The sequence below is a fragment of the Curcuma longa genome, chromosome 2 (genome assembly GCF_044706935.1).
Source record: "Curcuma longa cultivar G26 ecotype Majalengka, Jawa Barat chromosome 2, ITB_CL_G26_1.1, whole genome shotgun sequence".
In the NCBI taxonomy this organism is placed as follows: domain Eukaryota; kingdom Viridiplantae; phylum Streptophyta; class Magnoliopsida; order Zingiberales; family Zingiberaceae; genus Curcuma; species Curcuma longa.
Window position 1 is genome coordinate 6,771,811 of NC_133862.1, and position 19,307 is coordinate 6,791,117.

General features: G+C 34.9%; 2 protein-coding genes across 3 annotated transcripts; one reads left to right on the plus strand and one right to left on the minus strand.

Moving 5' to 3' along the window:
- Positions 1 to 994: 994 nt before the first annotated feature.
- LOC141821168 (protein SEMI-ROLLED LEAF 2-like) lies at positions 995 to 13,570 on the minus strand. Of its 2 annotated transcripts, none has more exons than XM_074708551.1 (20): positions 13,331 to 13,570; positions 12,566 to 12,730; positions 10,939 to 11,013; positions 10,321 to 10,436; positions 9,678 to 9,792; positions 9,452 to 9,580; positions 8,573 to 8,620; positions 7,379 to 7,455; positions 6,975 to 7,171; positions 6,601 to 6,893; positions 6,167 to 6,316; positions 5,669 to 6,088; positions 5,410 to 5,559; positions 5,052 to 5,124; positions 4,019 to 4,146; positions 3,276 to 3,476; positions 3,061 to 3,186; positions 2,855 to 2,977; positions 2,012 to 2,239; positions 995 to 1,488 (listed from the first exon to the last, which is right to left on the minus strand). In XM_074708551.1, exons 2-20 carry the CDS (start codon positions 12,698 to 12,700, stop codon positions 1,324 to 1,326), a joined length of 2,949 nt encoding a protein of 982 aa, XP_074564652.1. In that variant the 5' UTR covers positions 12,701 to 12,730; positions 13,331 to 13,570; the 3' UTR covers positions 995 to 1,323. The 2 variants fall into 2 exon arrangements, with proteins under 2 accessions (XP_074564652.1, XP_074564651.1); XM_074708550.1 differs by having other exon boundaries at positions 7,262 to 7,455.
- Positions 13,571 to 15,334: 1,764 nt separating this feature from the next.
- On the plus strand, positions 15,335 to 19,016 carry LOC141822264 (serine/threonine-protein kinase STY13-like). The gene is made up of 3 exons (XM_074709704.1): positions 15,335 to 15,494; positions 15,658 to 16,693; positions 18,467 to 19,016. Exons 2-3 carry the CDS (start codon positions 15,789 to 15,791, stop codon positions 18,801 to 18,803), a joined length of 1,242 nt encoding a protein of 413 aa, XP_074565805.1. The 5' UTR covers positions 15,335 to 15,494; positions 15,658 to 15,788; the 3' UTR covers positions 18,804 to 19,016.
- The last annotated feature ends 291 nt before the right edge of the window (positions 19,017 to 19,307 follow it).

Below are 19,307 nucleotides of genomic sequence, written 5' to 3' on the forward strand. Positions count from 1 at the left end.
AGCGTCATCCAAGCGTTTTTCTGGGTTGATTTGATCTGTTAAAATTATTATAATATATAACAACTTTGTTCAAAATTACTATAAATAATTTTAGTTAAATTGCTTTATATTATAGGAGTTTTGAATAAAATTGTTACGGTATGTTATACTAATTTTGATTAAAAACATTATAATAATATTGAAATAAAAAAAATGAGATTGAATGATATTTTAAAAAACCCGAGTGTCATTTTGATGAAAATAATAATAAATATTAAAAAGCATTTCTGAAGATTCAAACTAAAAAATAATGACTATAAAGAATTCAATGTTGTTATTTTTGTCCTAAATGAATAATAATTTTATATTCATGTTTATAAATTTTATAAATAAAGCCCGAAATTCTAGAGAATTGTTATATGAATATCATCATCAAGATAGATAGATACTCATGCCAAAAAAATCCTCGCCAAAATGAAAGTAAAGAAAACACATCTCCTAAACAAATTCCTTGATCATAGAAACAAGTAAATTATAGAATTGTAACAAAATTAATATATGGGACCAGAAAAGGAATAAACTAATTAATTCCAAAATGTATGTATGTTATCTCCATTCCTTCAAGGATTGCAAAAGCAACAGCAAATGGATGTGCTCAAGTGGAAGAAGCTTGCTGTTGTGCCAAAGGTTGGTGGTAACATCAACAAGGGCCAGAAGAATAGTGATGTCTCCCTTGCTGTGTGTGTGATCCCCTCAATGCCTACTTGCACCATCAGGCTTTCGGGATCGAGTGAGTCGAGCCGGAGTATGGGTTCGAGCAGCAAGGTATGCTAGAATTTGAACACACATATTAGAAAAAATGCCACAAGATTTCTACTCTGATAAGATTACCAAAATGCAAATTTCAGCTCTTGTGCAAAAAAAGAAGGTTTAGGAGCATGTACCTTGTCCAAACTGTGAGTTGCTCTTGTCAAAACTGAATGAGGGTGGAGGTGTTATGGGACCTGGAATTGAATTATCAAACAAGCAATAAGTTTGCAATTTAGAGGTTAAAATCCACTAAACTCTCTGAGATAATGGTTGCTTATTACAGGCATTTAGTGCATTTTTGTATACAATTTGAGGCAACATGTGGAAAAGCTTTGTTTCCTACAGTTCGCAACAAGAACTAGGTTTACAAAAAATTTAAAATAGTGGAATTTTACACCTCCAGTATAACGCAGATGTAAAAAATCTTGTAGAACTATACAGTATACACAGGGTAAACATGGGAACTATTCCTAAAGAAGGGATCCTTATCTTTCCACTTGTAGAAATTTGACTTTCACATATACAGTATACCCCTTAACAGCCTGCAGCCTTTAGGAAGTTGTCGTATGGGCTTGACGCCGGGAGCTTGAGGCACTGGGGCTGGTAAAGGAAGTCGACGGGTACCAAGGTATTGTTTCCTGTGTTGCTGTGTTTTCTCTGGATGTCTACAGGGTCTTCATCCAGGAAAGGATTGCCACTCTGCACCCACATGATCAAACCTTTAGCTCAATAGGCAAAATCATTATTCTTGTTTCATACAAATAAATAAATACCTAGAGACACAGATGCTTTCAATGAACTCGTAAAGACAGTTTAAGTCTCAAGAAATGAATGTCATAGATGCTTACAAAATGAGTGTGGGAGAAACTTGCACAAAAAAAAAAAAAAAAACTCTTAACACAGATTTGTAGGGATGGAAGCCAAAGAGCACAATTTGCCTAATTTATATTAAAAACGAAGGCAAAATTTTAAAAATCTCTCTCAAAATAAAACAAGTTACAAAATTTGATTAGAATAGCAAGAACAAACTAAAAGCTAAAATCCTCCGAGTTGCAAAATCAACATTTTGGAAGAAAACGAGAAGATACGCAACATTAGCATTACAAAAAGAAATCTTACTAGAGAAGTTGAAGGAGAAAATAACATGGTAACTGATCATCATCATCATCATGATTTTTTTACTTGCAAATTGATGGCTTATAAATCCTATGTGTTCTAGTACCTTTCCTACTTGGTCGATATTGGAGCATGAATACTTTTGCATTCCATATTGGTCCTCCAGGGAGCCAACATCTAAAATATAATGTTTCTGTTGTGTGTTGGCAAAGACGGACATCTTCTGCTGTTTTCCCATCATAAGAGCCTCACAATGATTAGCCATCTCTTTAAATGGTACATCGGAGGTTGTTGACACTGAAAATCTTCCAACTTTCCATGCTGTATCGAAGACCTGCACAACCAGTTGTGAGTAAATAATAAAGGGACAAGGCAGCACACAGCTACTTCTTCACCGAGTAATAGAGGCACAATGTTAACATCATATTATTTGCTAGCAGTTTTTGTCTCAAATAAGGAATTTATTGGTTTTTCCTCTGGTAGTTTTGCAAAGGATATGGTAGTTGACTAATTGCCTTATAGAACTACACATTTTTCTCCAATTATTAATTAAATTATAAAGCTTGGTCCATGCGAACATCATATTTCATTCGACTCAACCATAAATTCAATTTGCATTTAACAAATTATAAGCCAAAAAATGATTGATGTTCAAGTTAAAATGAAAAGCCAATTTCCAAGTTATCTCTTAGGAGGTCAGGCTCAACAATTTTAGCAGGAATTCTTCCCAATCTTATGCTGACAAATTTAATTCCGTTAGACAGGTAGGAGAATTTCTTATGTACAAATTAAAAAGTGAACCATGAAATTGCATAGTCAAAATCAGAAACTACAAGTGACTTCAGTATGCATGATTGTTTAGGTTTGCGCACTAGAAAGATCACTAATCTTAAATATTCTTGCATAATATAGAAACAGGGTACTGGAAAATGCATCAGTGGAAACATACTGTCTCTAGAAGCTGATCGACACTAAGAAGATTAGATCTGTCATCAGGCAACTCTGAATGATCTCGCCCAGTTTCAAATGATTCAGAAAAGTCCTCGTCAACCAAAAGAGTTGCAGAAGTGACCTGCAAAACAAAAATAAAAATAAAAATGTTTCAATGATGGAGATTTCAAGTCTCAAGGAGCACTTAAAATTCATGAGCCTTACCTCCTCACTTTCGGACTCAAATGGCAAAAGCTGTCCAGATGATTTCATAAATTGTGGTCCAAGCGGACAAATATCATCCGGCAAGAAATCACTTAGCAATTGATTTCTTATATTGAATTGCTCTGACTGCAGAAACATTTAAAAGTTAATGGGAAACTGATAGTTAACAAGTATGCATCTGATGAATACAGACATCCAGTACAATTGAGGATTACCTCTGATAAATCACTTAAGCTGTTCATGATCACAGAAACTATGGATTCTTTAGTCTGGCTTTCTGTTAGTTCTATGGCCTGAAGAGATATCGACGCTTTGTTATCATCCTCTTGTGACCCATAAGTTCCTGAAGAATTGTCGGCTGTAGTTTTCACAGCTCGAAGTTTGGAGTTCTCAACCAATTGGAGAAATGGATCAACCTGGACAAGGATAGCTCTTTATGAGAATTAATAGGCTTGTAGCAGTACATAACCTAATTTTGTCACAAATACATCATAAAATATAGTAAATCATCTGCTGAGATTAGCATAACACAAAATTTCATCAAATCGAAGTTTATAGGACGATGACAGCAATTGTTTGAGAAGTAATAGCAGTATAAGCTTATTTCAGTGGCAATTTTATTGGCAATTTTATTGGATGCAAAATCTTATCAAATCCCAAATAGTACCAAAAGGGTTGCCTTTCCGAGTACTAATCAGGATACATTTTTTCTTTTACTAGAATGCCAAAAAAAAATGATATGTTGCAACCAGAACAATATGACGAAATTAGGAGCATGATAAGCATCCCATAAATTATGAATTTTAAAGTGGCTACAAAAGGCTCCCTTTTGGAATAGCCATCAGTTTTTTTCTCTAGTACCACCAAGCGTTAGCTGCTTAGCGAGAATAAGTATGCTCTTAGAATGTAGAATTAAAGGGTAAAGAAGCTCCAAAAAGAGAACTGCAAGTGTGCATACTGTTTTCTCGTTGATGGTTGACTGCATAATTGGAATTAGGGGAGCGATGTTAAATGCTTTTGAAGCAAATATGAACATAGCTGTGGCTAGAGTAAGAAGGGAGCGCCGACGTGATGGCGGAAGCAACCCTACATAAAATCACACCAAAGGTCAAAAAGATGATTTCTTATGGAACACTAAAAATACCTATGTCAGCTGTGAAGGGAATAAAGCATGCAAACAACAATTAAACAAAAGAACCAATGTTTCTCCACTACTTGAGATTGGTTATATATACCTTGTGCCACCATCAAGCCTAATTTAGATTGTACCACTACTAATATTCAAGCCATTTAGATCTGTTTTCATTATGTTAAATAACCCCACTGGGTGGAAAATAAATATAACTATTGATTTCCTTCAGTTAAACCAATAATTCAATTTAATTAATTAAAATGATATGTTGAATTTAGCAAATTGTTTTGCTTAACCTGTGAATCTAAATCACAAATTATAAATTGTACAGACATTAATTGTACACAAACCATTCAAATATTTATCCATTTTTGTCTTTGACATGATTTACTATCTTCAAAGAATAGTATACTGCTTTGTCTTTGAATGGATCTAACAAGATGGCACTTTAAACTATCTTCTCTTCTTGATCATTTAGCAAGCAGTTAATATGAAGAAGTGAATTAACCACTAATCTTTTGTTGCTTTTTATAAGTGCTATAAGGTTATCAACCTAAAACGCATGATATCTACTTATTTATATCTTACTTCACTGAAACTAGACTTAAAATTAGATATATTATTTTAAATGAAAAAGAAAACCTTGGGAATAAAATGGCTATCCGCTAACAGCTATCAGGACTACACATCCACATCAACCTTTATGATGCATCTGAGGGTACTTTAAATTTGATTAGATAACTACTCTACAGTCGACCCATAAAGCATATGCTGTGGATTAGGAAACGGTTCAGAATATACTGTTATATTCTCTGTACGCTTTCATTTTTATTCTCAACAAAACAAATGAATATCTTACCCTCTGTAAGTGAAATGTTTCTCAAAGCAAAAGCAAGCTGAAAACTTCGTGCAAGTGACTCGTGGATTGATGACTGCAAAATCAGAAATAGAAAGACAAATTAATGATAGTTCACCAATTAATGATAGTTTTCTGAAGCTGGATTGTGAAATGTTTATAACTAATGCAGTGTTATTTGCTAAGAAAGCACACATTTGAACACCGAAATCTAAGGCTATAATGTACTGCAGAGTAAGAAAAATGAACCAAACTAATAGTAGAACTGTCACAGTCTAGGAAAGTCAAATGCAGAAGATTTTATGTATCCCAAACAGAACAGTACTTAACCATACTTGCAATAAAATAGGAATTTGATTACCTTTGCTCGAGTAAACAACAATGTCAGACTATAAGAATGAGCAATTGCTTCATAGTTCTCTGGAGTGCTTTCAGGAAACATAGCCTGGGCCCAAAATGATGAAAGAAGAAGTGTGATTTGACGACTGCTCAATCTTAAAAGAACAGAGTCCTGAATACATGAAGGCAAAAAATTTGTGATTAAATGAGCATACAAAGAGCTAGTTACATAAATATGGAGTAGCTGAATAAATTATACTTGACTGTGTAAAGCTAGTGACCTTATTTGACTTGCCCACTGGAAAATTATCTTCTGTTAAAGATGGAGGTCCTTTGATGCTACGAGTACGGCTTTGAGATGACTGCAGCTTAAAAAGCTTCACGTCTTTACCATTTTCTTGTCCATTATGACTAGAAACCCTGCTCATATTTTGTTGGTATGCTTTTTCTGTCACAGATACCTTTTCCCATCTAAGCTTCTCAAACAAAGCAGCTGATGATGAAAAGACGGAAACAGTTCTTGAGAGTGTTCTCTGAAGATCGATGTCTTTAAGTAATTCTGGAGTCACTGATCTAGGTTGAGGAGATACAGAAGATGGAACAAGAACTACGGAGAATATACGATGAGCACCCACGCGTGTTTCATGATCAGGGTGAACCATTGCTAAGAGCAATTGATGCATCAAAGTTTCAGGAAATGCCTGAAATGCATGATGAGGAGAATGAATTACAGGCTTATGGCTAACAAAATTAACCTAGAATATGTATAGTTGGCCGACCTTATTCCGATACGATAAATTTGGAACAGATGCAATTATCTGTGCAGTACGATACACTACAGCAATAGTTGACCTTGCCATTGTCAAATTCGATGATAAATTCTCTAACATAACAGCCATCATGTCGAGAACAGGCCCAGCATCATCAATCTGTTGACAGACACCACAACAATGTCATAATTTTTGGTAAGAAAGGTCATGCTTCTCACGTCTAGCTCACAAAAACTCCTTTCTAAAATATATTCCTTTTTTAAGGACTTTTCCAAAGACCTCGTTTTAAAGAAATAGATAAGCTGAAATACATGCTTAATCTTAGCATTGGCATTCAGACAAGCAATTGTAAATAGAACATAGAATATAAATCTACAGCTAAGCACCTTGTATGGTTTTGGCCTCCTATTTTCTTTTTAAAAAAATCAGAAAAGCATCAATACCTTTTTAGATAAATGAACGATGCACTCATCTAGTGCATTTCGGAAATTGTCATTCCACTTGATGATGTCATCCCCCATATGTTTATTACCAAGCGCACAGTGCATGGATTTACGTAAATGTTTCACAAGATCACTTATTGGACCAATAATTGCTGCAGATGCTTGTGCTTTAGACTGCTCAGCAAGATGAGCAGTAACTTCAACTATATTCAACTGAATGTCTGGTTGTTTTAAAATAGTCTTGTGCTCAAGATGCTTGACCAGTATCGATATCAGTAGAGATGCATTTTGCCCTGCGAGGTGAGAAAAAATGAACTCTCAAGAATAATACAAATACAAAAGACAAAGAAAATTGTAAACCAAAAATTTCTTACCATCCTTTTCCATCAATAACTGCATATCACATAAGACATATCGAGCAAGACCATTTTGTGCAGGCCATGAACCATAATTATCAAAATAATAAAATAAAGACTCCAAAACACGCCGCACAGTAGTTGCTTCTTTGGCTAGCTTTGCCATGTTACGCAAGCAAACCCTAGACCAAAAACCAGGACTGTTTTTCTCATCCCTGTTAAATGTATATGCATATAAATAATTAGACAAGTTGAGAAGCATTAAAACTACTGAACAGGTTAAACCTACAGGATGAAACTCTTACAAAGTCAAATTAAGTTCTCCTTTGTCATTTACAATACTTTTCCAGGAAGGAATCCTAGAAATGATAAAAGGAGAAGGAGATACATGACCCTCAGTTTTAAGGACTTCCTGTACCCACCGGCTCTGTTCACTTTGTTGATCATCCTCTGATTTCTTTTTGGTATCTCCATAGTTCTCCAAGACAGCAGAAACAATCTATATAGTACAAAAGACATGAAACTCAAAAAAACAAAATAAATTTTATAACAATCCTAATATATAATCTAGAAAGATAGTAAATGTTCCTTGAACAAGAACTAAGCAACTAGTGGTGAATGTTTAGCAATTTTAACCATTAAAAAAGTTTTAATGAAATATAATGAGAGGTTTGTGAAGGACAAAACAAAAGTTTTAGAATAAATTGTATTGAGTCAAGATATGCCCACTGTGGTCCATGCAACATTTTTTATACTTGTGAATTGTATTTTGTTACATATTTGTAGGTAGCTTTCCTCACGACTTTAGCTTTTGAGGATTATGTATAATTGGTTATCCAATCAAATCTTATCCCGGTATAGAACATACAAGACAAGTTCCAATGTCAGCTCATTGCTCACTCCTTTTCTCTTGTTACATCATATACGCCCATCACGTATCATGGATCCATCCCTTTTCTCTTATTATAAACAATTTTTTACCCATGATTCAGTCTTAGTATGGCTAAATCATAAAGAAAGGCATTAAACCATGCATCTTAAATTTGGGCCTTTCCTAACAGCATAAGGTTTTTTGCAAGTGGTCGCCCAATCAAATCTCAACATCTAAGAACTTACTTAGGAAGGCACAAGAATTACTCATACAAGAAAGTTCTGCAAATCTTCTCATACAACTTCATAGGTCACCATGGAAAACAAAGACACTCGTCCATAAGTCTAAAAGAAAAGGCGCATACAGGGTTTTATAAGCGCAGCAACATTAGGATTATGAAATTAACATTTGTTACTATCTTTTTCTTAAGTTTTTTTTATTCTCTTGATAATTAGTTTGATACTATGTTATACTATGTACAATGTGCTACAGTCCACAAATCATGAAAGTCCAATATTAACTAACACAAAGTGGAAAGCCAGACATTGGTTTGTTTTTAGATCATTCACTGAAACTCAAAGTTAAATTCTCGCTTGGTGAAACTAAAACTCAAGTTCAAGCAAGTATTTATACTATGAGGATGAGTGTCATTCAATTTAACTGTTCTGTACATAAAAGAAGTCAGCATTGATATAATTCATAGTTCAGTTTAATTGGAAATTTGAAAAGTATAAAACGTGCTTACACTGTTGAATTCCGCGGAGATATGAGAATGCTCACCCATAAACCAAACCTACATGTCATTACAAAGGGACAACATATGAACTTCACTGGATCACTAACGAGAAATAGAATGATCAATGAATTATACAGAGTATTATGATTGAAAATATTAACTTGAATTAAATGGAGAGTAATATAAAATGATCTAAATTACTCATAATTGAGTTATATCAGAATGCAAAATTTACTTTTGTTTTATCGATATTTAATTAAATATAAGATGCATTATATGTAGGTTTGTTTTATCAGAATGCAGAAGAAAAAGTGAACATAATGATTTTAATTAAAGCAAGTCCAATTTTAATTCAATCTGATTTTGATTCATCAAATTTAATTAATCCAATTTAATTACATCTGATTTTAAATAATTAAATTAAATTAATTAATTAAACAAATAGGATTAATTTTGATTTAATTTAATTAAGCTAATTTAAACAGATTTTATTGAAATCTGATTTTACTTAAATTCATTAAATTAATTAACTTGATTTGGTTTCAATTAGCTTTAAAATCAGGTTTAACTAAAATCAGACTTGATGTGATGAGGAGGAGGATGCTAATATAATTTCATTAGTCAAGGTCAACCAGTTTTTTAACTTAACGATTTACTTATTTACTTAGATTGGGAAATGATTCTCAATCAAACAATCTATTTTGGCTGGTTTTCAAAAATAAGAATTGCACCCCACTTAAAAAGTGTTCCTAGCTCTGCAACTGAAGGTAGTTCATTAAGTTCAAATTTAAAAGATGTAATGACACCAAGATTCAGAAATTTATGAAAATCATATAATGAGTTAGAATGAAATATGAAATAGTAAAAAATTAATTCTAGGTTAAATACCAATGAAGACAGAGCTTGCAGCCCTGCTGCACGTAAACAGCATGCTTTCTCATCATCACCCAATTCTTGAGCTATACTGCACAATTTAGGAATCAGACCTTCTATATTGAACTGGTGTGTGCCATCCACCTAGAATTGGTAGCAGCATCATGATGTGAGATTTGCCAAAAATAGGCAAGTAGATTAAGACGGCAAAATGTAGATAGGTAACAGAGAAGAACTTTACTTGGCTATTAATAAAGTCAAAAAGTGTATAGCAACCTATAGTTTGCACTTCAGCTTGTCTTGTTTGATCAAAAAGGGTCTGTATGATGCTCAGTAAGCTACTTGCAAACAGAGGCCTGAAAAAGATAAATTCATATACTAGGTCATGTCTCCAAATTATCATAGTCATATATTAGCAAGTATATCTCAAAATCAAACGAAAAGATCAATGGAAATAAATTCTTCTGGAGTTGATTACAGCTTTATATACAGTGTTAGAATCATAAATGGAAGAGTGGGTCAAATCCTTTTAAGAATACAGAGTGTAGGTAGCATCCTTCAGAGGCTGGCAACTTATTATATTCATGTGTATGTTTTCTCACAGAAGATTTAAGTAATTGTGTCACCCCATAAAAAAATTGGAAGCTTGCTATATGGTAATTTGAATCAGATGTGTAACCACTAACCACTTCTTAGAAACCAAACATTTTATTCTACATTTCAAGCACTCTCATCCAATCATACATGTCCTAATTCCTGTGCTTAGTGTCATTCACCAATAATGCATTTTTGTGGAAAGCCACAATAACTTGTGTAGATTAACAAAAGGTAAACATCATCAAGAAGAAACAAATAATAAAGCCATAAATTCAAGTAAATCTTACATTTGCTCCTTGCAAGTAATCACCAATTTACGGTAGATACACATCACAATCTTAACATAGCCGAAGTGTTCGCTTCGCAATTCCTTGTAACATCTCTGCTCCAAATATTCTGTTATCTGACAAGTAAGCCACAAAATATATAAATATGGAAGCTAAAAAATAGCAACAGATGCGTATAGGATGAAAAATTGCAGACAAGCAGAAGAAATTATCAACTTAGATATAAACATAACAGATGGGATAAAATTCAACCAAAAACAAATAGGATAAAAGGAAGCATGCATCAGAGGAAATGAGGAATAAAGAAAATCATAGTCTATTCATATTGAAAATTAAAGCTCAGCTCCTCGGAAGCCATTATATGTGGAATCTGAAGTTCTGAACTACTTGAATCAAATAATCCATTCTTCAAGACAAAGAGGCAGGACAGCAGGTATTCAGACATGGAAGATCAAGAAAAAAAATAAAATGTTGGTAATTGAAATTTAATGTGTATATACTGGGCAATTTTTGTATCTCTTCTTTACGATTTTTTTTGTGCTTCTTTATGGGTAGGAAGTTGTTCAACTTCTAACACAGTCATCTTAAAGTAACCAAACAAAGAAAGCAATACTTTACCTTTGGAATGCGAAGTGGGTTTCTAGAAGCATATTCACACAACTTCCCGATTTTTCTATCATTTGGTTCTTCATCCTGCAAAGAATTATTTGATTTTACACATTAACTGAAGCATTTACTTGAAATCACCGTGATATAATCCGCCAAAAAAACAAGCAAGCAATCGTGTCTCGAGTCAACATCATATACCATTTAAAAACTGCATTTTAATGTTTTTGAGAAGGCATGATTATACCAGCATCCAATGTTACCATAATTTTGTTACAAGTACATCATAGTATATGTGTCGATTTCTATAGTGGTTAAAGACACTTGGACAAGAAAAATTGACAACCAATATATAGATAAACACTCATACAAACATGAGAAATTTGCTAGACACTGTTTGTAATTAATCTATTAGGCATGTCCATCGGACATTTGTCTGTGCTAACTTGAGACAGAAAACAATCACTGTGTGGCCGAGTATGCGTACAGGCTTTATCAAAATACATATGCCTCATGCCCACCATTACACAATTGGATTGAATATACTGCCAAGTTAGTGATTATAAAGGCTACATTTTACTTTAAGCTTCAACTCGATCATCTAGACCAAGCTAATTACTAGCATTTGAACTAAATGAGCACCAAAATAAGCAGACTATACATAAAGGAACAAATCAAACATCAAGAAAATAATTAATTTCTTTTAGGTTCAATTTTGCTAGCATGCACAGAATTGAAAAAATGAGAAGATTTTTTAAAAGATTCCTATAGTATTTATATAGGTTCAATCTTGCACAAATTTATTTTGTGTAGGCACTATATGTTTTGCTTACCACTGACATCTTAGATTGTATTTTCAGTATTTTGTACTTTGTTATTCTCTAGGTGTGGATGTAAACAAACTTTTTTTTTTGGATTGTATATAGATTCAATCAAGTGGAAATTCTTGCTCCCACTGAACTATTCAATGAATTTTCTTTTGATGATCTTCTGATTGTAGGAAAATAATCTGGACATCAAGTAAAATGATAATAAATGGCATTAGTATGGTTAAAAATATATAAGGTCAGTAGAAAGATAAATTTCAGTTCTTAATATATCGGCTATGCAAGGTGGTCCTTTTTTTGCAGTAACAATTATAAGCATAACACAAACATGTAAATGAATGCACGGCATATGATTTGTCTGTTGCAATCGAATTGTTACAATAGATAGCGGATTGTAAACCAAATAATTCGAAAATGGATAATCAGTTACTTGCCCATTAGAAAGTTGGTTAATGCAAGGGTAAAAGACACTTGAAATGTACAAGCAATGCGAGATGTAAAATTTGGATGTTGGCTCACAACAATCCTTGGTATACACATGGTACCTGTACAGAGTTTGTTTTTTACACGTGAACACACTACATTGAGACATTTCTTCAGTTGTGAAGGAACATTAATGTTGAAAACTTGAAATACATGAGAAAACAAAAGGATAGTAGCACAAAGTACCAACAACATGATCCTTATTGATATACTCAATTAGTGAATTGATGCTACACAAGTATTCACAGGCAACAGTCTACGTAAAAGACAAGATCTCACACTCAGAAGTCAGAAATAAAATATAAAATGTCAGAACTATAAAATATCACCTGAGATTGAGGAAAAATCTCAGCTAGCAGGTGCTTGTACCGCTTCACTGGTTGTCTCGATCGTGGCCTCAGTGAAGGGCAAAGATAGCACAGACTACCACATGCAGGCAAAACCTTCCTTGACATCACACCCATCTGGTATTCTACTAGAAAAAATTGTGGAATCTAAGAAAATTAAAAACACATGCATTTTAATTTCTCAAGCCAGTTGAACTCAAACTTATTTACTATCATAAACCATAATCGATGATTTTCAACTTACATGGCATTGCTAGACCATGATTACCAAAAACTGTTACTACCATGTACCATAGATTACTGACTACTTACATGGCGTTACTAAACAATAATCGCTGAATCTCAACTTACATGGCATTGCCTAAGTGGGTTTACATGCCTATGAGAGAATAACACGGTGAAAGTACAAAAAAAAAAATTTGAAGAACGATTAAGCTGAGTACAAATGGCCAGTCCATCCAATCGTGAGAAAATTCGAGTCACGCTGAAGAGACTAATAAAAATGTGGGCATATAAAATCTAAGTAAAGCAAGAAAACAACAGAGTAGCATATCAAAAGATAAAACCATTCTTAAATGCTCATATATTTGTCACGAATATGCATTACCTAACCAACCTAACAAAGAAAAATTCAACCTTCTACCCAAAAATCAAGGATGAAGGGTCAAGGAATATTGCTTTTTTAATCCAAAAAAACAAAAAACAAACCAGTAGCCATCTCCGACGTCGGAACCCACAAGCACGTACCTTAGAATTAACCCAGCAAACACAATTGCACTAATAACCGACCGGGTCGAAGCGGTAAGAGACCAAGACCCTGCGAAGAGATGGATCGACGAGAAAGCGCAGGATCTTGCTCCAATTCGCGGGAAGACGAAGACAAAGGGGGGAAATTGCAACCTTCCTCCCCCGCCCTTCCTCCCTGTTTCTCACTCTAGCTCTATCGTGGCGACGCCCTTGACCTTGTCCTGGAGAATTCTCGGCGCTCTCCTCTATCCGCGGAGACTGCTTTCGCCCAATAATAATGCGAGAATCGAGAGCAAAACTCGGGAGGAATCCAACTGCAGCATCGCCACGGAACGCCCATCTTCCATTCAAACCCCTCTCTCTCCCTTTCTTCCATTTTAACCTAATAATTTTGCATTTTTCCTCAATAAACCCTCTCCAGAACTTCTGGCCATCCAAAGGCTCGAGGCCAACTTCCCTGTTGCCTAAATATAAATGAACTCAAAACAAGTCGAACAAACGGTTAAATTAATTATTTATTTAAGTATTTTATAGAGTTTTTTTTTAATGAGATAAAAATTCTATAACGATTGTTAGAAGTGGAATCGTATTTACTTTTAAATTTATTTTAGTGATCGATAAAAAAAAAAATTTATAAATCAAATAAATAAATATATATATATATATATAGTTGAAAGATATTTTTAAAAAAGGGCAAGTTTGTGTAGTGAATTGAGATTTTCCAATTATGAAGGTTGTTTTTGAAATGACCCGATAAAATATGCTACCAAGAAAATTCTGTTAGTTGTCATTTTGAAATATAAAATTCGGCGATTAATTAATTGTTTGTGAACTTTGACAAGCAACAAAAGATGTTTCTGGAACACCGCTTTGTGCTCCCTATAAAATGGTGTCGCGGTAAGATATTTAGGTTATCATTCAGACACCTACGGTTCGACCCCAACTACGACGTATTTATAAGAATTTTCCTCTAAATGAGAGCGCAATCAAAGGATGCTGAGCGTCTGGACTCTGCGTGCACTTCCTGATTTACTCTAATAGCCAATGGGAAACTTCCGTAGAATCGAACCCTCAAGATAGTCAATAAAATTAACTGAGATTTATCATTTTTGTAAGACCGCTTTGTGTGATTCAATGCTTTCTGTCGGTGAAGATTGGATTAGTGGGAGATTAAAATTAAACCTCATTCAAAATCCGGATATTAATGATTAATTAGGCTCTAATGAAAGTCAACGCTCGTAGCCACCTAGTGATGTTGCATTCAACGCCGTCAAAGTTGGCGGGGTCAGACAGCAACTAACAACCGTTCTAAAGTCAAACCACGACTGCTATTTTTTTAGCATTAATATATTTGACAAACAAGTCAATTTATGTACTTTTTTAGTTAAAAATATCGTGAATTTTCTCTTCGTTGTGTTTAAAATAAGGGCAAATTAAATTTTTATTTTTATTTATTTTTTAATTTAAATATTTAATTTTGCAAATTAATTAATTTTAAAAGTGATCCATCATTATCTTCTTTAAAAAAATAATCCACATAAAATTATATGAAATTATGTGGGGTACATAGTGTGTTTGGTGAGGTGAAATTTAAAAATAATAATCAGTGGATAATAAAGTTATAAATTGATATTTTTAAAATTAAAGTACTTAATTGAGTGGTTAGAAAATTATGAATAAGCATACACTAAAAATATTATGACACTTAATTAAAATTTATTAATATCTAGACTTTAGAATGAGCCGTACATATATTTGTAATTAAAAAATTATTAGAAATTAGCAATTTACGAAAATAGCAGAGATATTTCAACAATAAACTATAAGGGGGTCATTTTTATGAAATATACAAAAAAGTGCAGGGGGCAAATGAAATTTTCTCTAAGCCTTATGTGAATGTAACGCGTTATATTGAGATAACTGTCACAGAATCGAAGTAACAGTTCGCAGTATCGGACATAAATAGAAAAAAAAATGAATAAGAAAAAGGAGGAAAATAAATAGGAAGGGAAAGCAAGGGAAGACTTGCTCTGCGACCTAGTGCTCGTCGTCGTCATCTTCATCCTCCTCCACCCCTTTATTATTCCATTCTGCGGCATACTTGCTTTATTATTCCGTTTTCTCCTCTGCATCGCCTCTTCCGCGCAACCTGCTCTCGATCGAGGTACGTATCATCGAAATCAGTGTTTGTTTCGTTCTGATCTGCTTCGGATGTTGCTTTTGAGGTTATTCGGCCTCAGATGGCTTCAAAAAACGATATTTTTGGTTGGTTTATGGGAGGGATTAAACTCTAGGTCTTATTTTTGGCTTCTATTTGGATGCAACAGTTGTCGACGAACTGCTACTGGCGCTGTTAGTTGTTTGGAATGGTTAAATAACTCATGTTTGGGTGGAATACTGGTGGATTAGAAGATTGTTTGAGAGTAACTGTGGGAATTTCGCCGTTGTTTCGATAGAGATGGAAGGTTCTAAATTTGCTGGGTTTATTGGTGGTGGCGGTGGTGTAAATGTTATCGGGAACAGCTTTTACGACATGGGATGCTACCGGAAGCTCGATGAGGTCTCCAACATGTCTGTAGATAGCATCGGAAGCCTGCAGACGAGCACCGGGGATGGATCCATTGATATGTCCGTTCAAAATAGCAGTGTCGGATCAAACAACTCAAGAACTGGCATACTGCGTCATGGACTCCGTCTGTTTCCGGCTGCCAACTTATCGGCAGGGCACAGTGTGCGACCTGGTAGGGTGTCCCATGCCATAAATGATGATGGGTTGGCTCAGGCCTTGATGGATCCACGTTATCCCACAGAATCTCTTCAGAACTATGATGAGTGGACTATTGATCTCAGGAAGTTGAATATGGGGGTGGCCTTTGCTCAGGGTGCTTTTGGGAAACTTTATAAAGGCACATATGATGGAGAAGATGTTGCTATTAAGTTGTTGGAAAAGCCAGAGAATGATCCTCAGCGAGCACAACTGATGGAGCAACAATTTGGTCAGGAGGTTATGATGCTGGCAAATCTCAAGCACCCAAATATCGTGAAGTTCATCGGAGCCTGCAGGAAGCCGATGGTCTGGTGCATTGTGACAGAATATGCCAAGGGAGGATCTGTGAGACAGTTTCTCATGAAAAGGCAGAATAGGTCAGTGCCTCTGAAGCTGGCTGTCAAGCAAGCATTAGATATCGCCAAGGGTATGGAATATGTGCACGGGCTAGGGTTCATACATAGGGATCTTAAGTCTGACAATCTACTTATAGTTGCGGATAAATCAATTAAGATTGCTGACTTTGGAGTTGCACGTATTGAAGTCAAGACTGAAGGGATGACGCCAGAAACTGGAACTTACCGTTGGATGGCACCGTATGCAAACATTCGTTTTATATTTTTCTTAATAACTTAAGATATCATAAAAGTTATATAACTGCGATAAATTTGCAGTTCCTGGTTTCTTCATTGTTTTGTCAGTTAGCCATATTTTCAAGAAATTGCCCTGCATCTTATTCATGTTTGCTATTTGTCGTTACCTAAATTTAGTAACCTAGTTAAAACTTATGTTGCTATGCATTAATGGAGTATATTTTTAGGCATTTGTTTGTACTAAAGGCTTTTTTTGTCTCCTCCTGGATGCAGAAAGATGGTAAGAGCAGAACAATTAATTATAAGTGGGCAAGTTGTTCAAAAATTTTCTTCTTTTGAAAAATGCATTCTCGATAGATACTAATATTTCAAACTGTAAGGCAATCATTCCCTTAAAACACTTTGTTTTAGTTGCCTTGTTGCACGCATCGTGATTCATATACATGATCTATAATTGAAGTTCATACAGTAGACTGGGCCATGGTCTTGTAGCTTTAATTTATGAACAGGGACCAACATGGTCTTCAGAAACTTACTACTATAAATCAACATCAGACAGTTTTTAGTCTATCAGATGGTTAGATATTCTGTCGCATCTTTTATTAAGGGGCTGTTGGCAAGTTTCTTGTCATCATGTGCTCATAATAGGACAAAAGTTTATACCTAAATGGGCTACGTGCAAAATTTGAGCCTGAAACCTCTTGTATGTCCAGATGCACTGACCATCCAAGCATCTTCTCATGTGCATGTGTTTTTATGATTTATCTTGTATAATGGATATATTATTTGTTTAAATGATAGCCTTATTGATGATTATCTTGCATGTACTTCCATTCTATTGCTAATACTTTGTCCATGATGACTGCATCCCATCCATGAAGTTGATATTTTCTGGTTACTTTTTAGTAGCAATTAGATATATTAGCATTTATGGAGGATAAATGAGGAAAAACTAAGTTCCATTCCGAATTTGTTAAGAAGATCTGTAGCTATCTTTGTTAGATAAGTTGAGCTTAAGAAGACATTGTGATTTTTGATTGCTTTAAATAATATTAGCTTGAATTAGATTCTAGTTATTATGTACTTTTTGGCACAAACTTTTATTGCTAATGTTTATAGAAGTATGAAATTCTGGCTAGGAGTTATTTCATCACATGTGATTTTCTTTTAGTGCTTTCCATTTAACATTTCCACATGGCGTCCATTAAAAAAAATACTAGTTTGGGAATCATTTGACGGTTTGTTATGGTTACTATTATTTTTTTGGCAGTTAATTTAGTTAGTGCAAGTGGACTTCTGTCTTTCCTTGCATGTTGGTCGGTTGAAGTTTGGAACGAGTTATTCAAGGGTCCTAGGAAGATTAGAATATCAAGTAGGCTAAAGTCGCAAATGAATGATTGAGGTGGGAGTAGAGTGAAGAAGAACAGCAATTCTAGAAGGCTCCTTCTTACTTCCTAGTCCTGCACCTATCTTCATCAAGAGTGGAAAACTATATTAGAATAATTCATTTTCTAATCAAGGATACTTCCTTCTTTTACAGTTTGAACTAATAAGAGTTTCCCTTTTTCTCAATATTAAACCAACCATCCTTTATGTCTTCAAGTACTCTTCATTTGTGCATTCAAATGTTGTATGTTGCATCTCTGTAGTCATGTCTTCAGACCAACCTTCATTTGTGATGTGCTGCTGAAATCTTTAATCAGTTCATGTTTCATATTTTTGCTGAAATCTCACATGAGGCCACATCTTATCGAACATATTCCTTTGTGTTTGCAGAGAAATGATCCAACACCGACCTTACAATCAGAAAGTTGATGTTTATAGCTTTGGCATTGTTCTCTGGGAGCTTATAACCGGTATGCTTCCGTTTCAAAATATGACAGCCGTGCAAGCGGCTTTTGCTGTGGTGAACAGGGAAGTGCGTCCCAACATACCGCCGGATTGTCTCCCTGCGCTCGGCGAAATCATGAGAAGCTGCTGGGATGCCAACCCTGACGTGCGCCCTTCCTTCGCCGAAATAGTCACAATGCTCGAGGCCGCGCAGCAAGAAATCGTAAACAGTGTTCGGAAAGCACGCTTCAGATGCTGCATACAGCCAATGGCCATTGACTGAGAGGAGAGGGCGTGCAAGAAGTGCTAGCTTCAATTGTAGAAAATACCTTCTGAAGCAACGAGGTACCAGAGCATTTTGGTGGATTCCCTTCCCTCCCCTTCCCCTATGTCTAAGTGTTTGGTCTTTTACAGTTTGCCGCTCTGCATTTTCAAAAATAACAATTAACTCCTCGTGAGTGTGATTTACACAAAGTCTAATTTTATATTTTTACATTTTAGTCCTAATTTACTTAGGCTAGCACGAATAAAACCGATATTAGGAGTTCTCACTCGTGTACTCCTTCGAAATTTCAATAGAAAGGAACATCTTTTTCTATCAAAGAATGTTCGGTTCGGGCAAAAAGATGTCCACTTATTTCGATTAAACTTAACATTATAGAATTTGAGCAAGGTTTGACATTGAAGTTCGATCGAAAGTGTCAAATACTCGGATAGCATCGAGAGTAAGGCGGCCGGCTATTGTGTGTTAGACATCAAAGGTAGCATTGGGCATTGGATGAGGTTA